The sequence below is a fragment of the Bidens hawaiensis genome, unplaced genomic scaffold, assembly GCF_021521415.1.
Source record: "Bidens hawaiensis isolate Kalapana, Puna unplaced genomic scaffold, B.hawaiensis_p1.1 tig00021698_1, whole genome shotgun sequence".
Taxonomy (NCBI): domain Eukaryota; kingdom Viridiplantae; phylum Streptophyta; class Magnoliopsida; order Asterales; family Asteraceae; genus Bidens; species Bidens hawaiensis.
Genome location: NW_027493376.1, coordinates 223194 through 229356, shown reverse-complemented (window position 1 = coordinate 229356; position 6163 = coordinate 223194). Strand labels below are relative to the sequence as shown.

The window sequence follows — 6163 nt, the reverse complement described above, 5'->3', positions numbered from 1 at the left end:
GTTTTCCATAAAACCCTTACAACAAAAACTTTTTCATGTTTATTTTGATTTTTTCACTTTTGTCAATTGCTCTTTTGATGATTTCATCCCTTTCTTTTCACAAAGTAAACAAATTATTTTACTAAGGTACTAACAACAACAACAACAAAATTTCGGGTTAACCTAAGTTGGTTTTCTTTTCCTGTATTAGATACCAAAAACAAAAAACAGATTTTGGGTTAACCTAAGTTGGTTTTGTTTTCCTGTATTAGGTACCAAAAACAAAAAAAAAAAGATTTCGGGTTATCCAAAGTTGGTTTTCTTTTTCTGTAGTAAGTTTTCTGATGAGAATAATATTCAGTAATCGGTTAATGAAGATAAACAGGTAAACCAGTGACACATTAATAATTCAAATAAAACGTTGAATAAATAATAAAAAAAATAAAAAAAAGGTACCAAAATGAGCTTACACATTACCACCATAAATAGTTGAAACATGTCAATTGATGAATATTGACAATAATAATAATAACTAATGATTTGAAAAATATATCCCCAATTATAAAACACCTCCACTCCAAAGACAACGACCCTCCGTTAACCGCCTTTAACACTCCCTCCGTACAAATTCACACGAATTCAGATAAATAAAGTTGTGGGTATTCATAAAGATTGCATATACATCAGTTACTTGCTTCAATTTATGGCATGGATGAGTTTGCTGACTCAAAACGACGGTGAACGTGTCGTTTTGGTGAGTCCGGTATGAGATCGATTGGTGTGTGCTTCGTTCTGCTTTTGCTTCTTTTTGTTCATCATAAAGGTAACAGATTGAGTGTAATTAATTATAGGTTTATATGTAGAAAATCGAACCGAAACCAAACTGGTTCAAAACCAGAACAGAAACCGATCATAAACTAGTTTTGACTTTTGTTGATTAAACCGAACTGGTTTTGAGTTTTAAACCGGTTTGTGCGCCTCTATGATGTTAATAGATCATCACTGTTGTTGCTTGTTTGTTAAGATTTTATCGGACAATTCGAACGGTTTACAAACACGTAACCAAACAGAATTTTTTGTTTGTGTTTGTTTGTTAAGGAAATGGTTCGTTAACGGTTAATGAACACAACGAAGGAACACAAAAGTGTTTTATTTGATTTGGCTAACCGAGAATGATCATGGTCCACATGGCACAATTTGGATTATTCGATTAACCGAACAAACAGAATTCAGAATTTTTAAAATCTGATATCTGATCTGAAAACCAAATAGTCAATTCTGATTCGGTTAATATGCAAACCGAAAACAGAATTCACAATTTGGAGCACCTTTTTTTTTTACAGATACGGTTTGGTTTTCGGTTTTTTTTTACCTTTTTTACACATCTACCGGCTACCAAGTTTGTGTTGGTGTTTTTCTTTAACATTCATACTCATATGTTGATTTTACATATAAAGTAATCATTTTAAAGGCAAGAATTTTGTTTAAATAAAAAAAATATTGATTTTACATATAAACTTAGAGAAGTCATTAAAAAATATAAAGTTAAAAGCGTTTAATAAGCAAACATTAATGGACGTAAACGAATACATTATCGAACATTCACAAACACAAGTGAACTAACATGGCTTCTGTTCACCTTCGTTCGTTTATCGAATGAAATTCCTTGTTTATGTTTGTTTAGTCTATCGAATGAAATTCCTTGTTTATGTTTGTTTATTTATTAAACCAACGAACATAAACGAATTTCCCGCCTGAATGTTCAGTCCGTTTACAACCTGGCCTAAATGACACACAAGACTTGTTGTAATTTTGTGGTTGTATTCAAATTTCATATATAGTTCTATAATTTATATTTTGTGTTTTTTTTTGTCAGGGTATGTGACAGCTAAAGCTTTCACAGGAACTTATGGTATAAACTATGGAAGAATCGCAAACAACATCCCGTCACCTAACGAAGTTGTCCGGCTTCTTAAAGCCGCTAAAATAAAGAACGTACGTATCTACGACGCTGACCACACTGTTCTCGACGCATTTCGTGGGAGCGGTCTTGATTTAGTGATCGGACTTCCTAATGAATACGTGAAAGATATGAGTAGTAATGCGGATCATGCCCTCACTTGGGTTCGAGAGAACGTGCAAGCGTATGTCCCTGACACGCATATTGTTGGAATCGCAGTCGGAAATGAAGTTCTTGGAGGTAGTGATTTAGATCTTCAGTCGGCTTTATACGGTGCAGTTAAAAATATATATAATGCAACACAAAAACTTAAGTTGGATATTGTACAGATAACGACTGCACATTCGCAGGCGGTTTTTGCTAATTCGTACCCGCCATCGGCTTGTATATTCAAAGAAGACGTTGCGCAAAACATGAAGAAGCTTCTGGAACTGTTTACACAAATGGGGTCGCCTTTTTGTTTAAACGCGTATCCGTTTTTGGCTTACATGGGTAGTCTGGGCCAGATTGATATTAATTATGCGCTTTTTAACCCAACCGACGGTGTTTATGATGAAAAAACAAAACTTCATTATGACAACATGCTCGATGCTCAGATCGATGCTGCGTATGCTGCACTTGTAGATGCTGGATTCGGTAAAATGGAAGTTATTGTGACAGAAACTGGATGGGCTTCGGATGGAGATCCAAATGAAGGCGCTGCGACACCTGAAAATGCGAGAACTTATAATTATAATCTGCGTAAACGACTGGCTAAAAGGAAAGGGACTCCTAGGAGACCGAAGTCTATGTTGAAGGCGTATATTTTTGCTTTGTTTAACGAGAATTCGAAGCCGGGCCCCACTTCTGAACGAAACTTTGGTCTGTATAAACCGGATGGGACGATTGCATACGATATTGGTTTTCCGGGTTTGAAGTCTTCGGCTTCGGGTTCGTCTCGGCTATCGTTTAAGGTATGAAGTTGTTTATAATATGATTAACATTTTTACTATTTATGTCATATTGTTTGTATGCAAAAACTATGCATAGGGCAGGTGAGAAGAGATAAATAAAGGATTTGCAGATGTCATTTGATCACACAATTAAACTACTATTTTTTTTCTTATTATTTTTATATAAGCATTCCTCTTTTTTATATTCTCATGGTAGTTAAAGTATCACATGATCATTATTGTTCTTTTTAGTAAACATGTTTGATTATTTTTTTTGTTTTTAATAAAATAGTAAGTTATTTTGGTACTTGAAAGCACGGTAACAAGTCAAAACGGGTTCAGAATGAAATACGCAGCTTTTAGACCATGTCGGGTTGGGTTGACCTAAAAACACTTTTCGTTTTCTTTCTAATTTTGAACTTTTGATATTACCTATGATTACAAAAACATCATTATTGCAATTAGGGCTGTAAATGAACCAAATGTTCAATGAACAGTTCGTGAACCGTTCGACGGGATGTTTGTTTACGTTCATTCTTTTAAAAAATGAACGAACACGAACAAGAAAATTTGTTCGTTTAGTTAAATGAACAAAGGTTGTGCTCGTTCATTTGTGTTCATGAACGTTCGGTAATGTGTTCGTTTATGTTCGTTAGTTAAATGTTTGTTTTATTGTTTATGTTCAGTTCGTTTTGCTAATGGTTTGTTTTATAAAGATTTAGCAAATCTAACTTGTGCTTCATTGGCATTATTAGAATAAACCGCGGATTGGGGGATGCTTATGTTTATGATTATTATTATCTCAATTGGTCAACTTTATATTTAATTAAGATGGTCTAATGTTTTTAATTAAGAGTGTTTTTTCCCTTAAATAGTGCATGCTCGTTTGTGTTTTTGAACATGTTCAATTCCTTAGCGAACTAACATGAACAAGATTTTCTGTTCGGTTAGCGTTCATGAACCGTTTGTAAACAAGTTTAATGCTAAACGAACATGAAGAAGGCTTCTTTCAGTTCCTTTTCTAACTATTTAGTTATTTGACTCATTTGAGCTTAAAGCAACCCAAATTGACTAATTTATAAGACAATGGGTGCTAAATTGTTACTCTTTCTTACAAATATATATTTTGTTTAATCTCACTTATAATTCAATTTTTAACATCTACCAGGGACTTGGAGCTCAAACATGGCATTGGTCTTATTTACTGGTCTTATTCACATGTGCATCATCTTCATATCTGTTTCTATGATCGTAAAGTGGTTCACTCGTCACCGATAATACTTTTGGATGTTGGTGGAAGTTATTTTTTCCAGTTTTGATCATAATTAAGTTATGTTACTTAAGGTCACAGGCTGGAGATGAACATTAAACATTGTGTATCAATTTTGAGATCATGTGTTATACCTCGAGTTACTTTCATGTATAATGAGTTATAGGGTGTGTTAATAAGTTAAAATGGGTTATTTCGGACATGTTATAACGGGTCTGGTTGGTCTGAACACGCTGTTAACAGGTCTGGTTGACTTGGTCTGAACACGCTGTTATAATGGGTCTGGTTGGTCTGAATACGCTGGGTTGACGGTAAACTTAATAATGATGTTAATAAAAGATATAACGTCGAAAAAAGGTTTGACCTTTTAATTCATTCAATGTCTAATGGTTGCATGTTAATTTCATTTAAACATTGAAGCATTATCCCAACAACTTCATAGCAGGTTTCTGAATGCTTTATTTTCTTCTCCTTTACTATTTAGTGAAATTGCCCAGCGTGTTGTGGCGGGAATTCAATCGGCATTAGTTCGGTTCACTACGGTATCGGTGCATAAACCGGGTATTTTTAAGAACCTGAACAGGGTAGAAACTGGTTGTGGGTATGGTCAACAAAAGTCAAAACCGGGTCAGGTAAGAACCGGTCCCGGGTATAGTCAGGTATTTGATACGTGATCAGGAAAGTCAGGGTTAGGAAAACCCGGAGGTTGCTCAACATACACAACCTCATCGACTTTACCATTTAGGAACGCACTCTTCACATCTAACTGAAAAACCTTCATCTCCTTATGAGCAGCAAATGCCAAAAACAGCCGAATGGCTTCCAATCTTGCAACAGGAGCAAACACCTCATTGTAATCAATCCCCTCTTGCTGATTAAAGCCTTTAACAACCAGCCTCGCCTTGTTCCTGATAACAATCCCTTTCTCATCTCTCTTGCATTTGAAGACCCATTTTGTGCCAATCGCATGCACATTCCTTGGTTTTGCAACCAAGTTCCATACCTCCATCTTCTTAAACTGGGTTAATTCTTCTTGCATGGCTTCGACCCACGAGCTGTCCTTGAGAGCCATTTGATAGTTCTTTGGTTCAATCTGGCTGATAAAGCAGGTGTACAAGCATTCGTTGATTATCCCTGATTCTTTAATGCTTGTGTAAACACAGGTGTGCTCATTCAAGCTTTGTCTTGTTTGTACACCATCGGACAGATCACCTATCACATTTTCCAGAGGGTGATTTTTGTGAATTCTCGTAGTCGGAACCGAACTGACATTCAGATTCTCTTCCAAGTTCGAAGATAGCTCATCAATGGGTGATTGATGTAGAGAGTGAAACGGATTGATGAATTCCTCTTCAGTAGAGACAGCAGGGGTATTGACAGCATTTGACGAGGAAGGCTGACATTCATCATACTGTGGTCGTTGCACCAAGGTGTCTTCCTCGTCGCATATCATCTTCGTAGCAATTCTTTCCTCAACTTCTGCAAAATCCAAATAAGGCATGTTAAAAGATTTAAAAAGTCTATCATAGTCGAAAACCGCGGCGGGTCCCGTGCTTGGTTTTGGTGATTTGTAACTTGTGATATCAGTTTTACACACCACCTCAACCTTGCTGGTCGATGTATTAAAGACCCGTCTGTTGGGAGTCCCAACAATGTATCCGACAAAGATTCCTTCGTCGGCTACTTCACCAAATTTAGAATTGGTCTTTAATATCGAACACGGTGACCCGAATGGTTCAAGACCACTCAAGTTGGGCTTTCTCCCATGCATAAGTTCATAACAGGTTTTATTTAATCTTTTAACAGTTAACACTCTATAAGGATATAACAGGCTGTTGCAACTGCTTCAGCCCAGAACACCACGGGAAGTTTCGAATCAGCCAGCATGGTTCTGGCTCCTTCAATTAAAGTTCTGTTCTTCCTCTCAGCCACTTCATTTTGTTGCGGTGTATACGGAGCGCTGTACTGGTGTTCAATCCCCTTCTGTAAGCAGAAGATCTCCATCTCATAGTTCTTGAACTC

General features: G+C 36.3%; 1 protein-coding gene across 1 annotated transcript; it reads left to right on the top strand.

The window, feature by feature from the left end:
• Positions 1-609: 609 nt before the first annotated feature.
• LOC143564051 (glucan endo-1,3-beta-glucosidase 14-like) lies at positions 610-4372 on the top strand. The gene is made up of 3 exons (XM_077051444.1): positions 610-802; positions 1856-2892; positions 4040-4372. The coding sequence occupies exons 1-3, from the start codon at positions 745-747 to the stop codon at positions 4118-4120; spliced, it is 1176 nt and encodes a 391-aa protein (XP_076907559.1). The 5' UTR covers positions 610-744; the 3' UTR covers positions 4121-4372.
• The last annotated feature ends 1791 nt before the right edge of the window (positions 4373-6163 follow it).

What these genes read in the sequence shown, in the direction of transcription:
- LOC143564051 (XM_077051444.1), top strand. Translation starts at nt 745, where the DNA reads ATGAGATCGATTGGTGTGTGCTTCGTTCTGCTTTTGCTTCTTTTTGTT. An exon ending in TCTTTTTGTTCATCATAAAG is followed by an intron (nt 803 to 1,855) that starts GTAACAGATTGA and finishes TTTTTTTGTCAG; the next exon opens with GGTATGTGACAGCTAAAGCT. An exon ending in CGTCTCGGCTATCGTTTAAG is followed by an intron (nt 2,893 to 4,039) that starts GTATGAAGTTGT and finishes AACATCTACCAG; the next exon opens with GGACTTGGAGCTCAAACATG.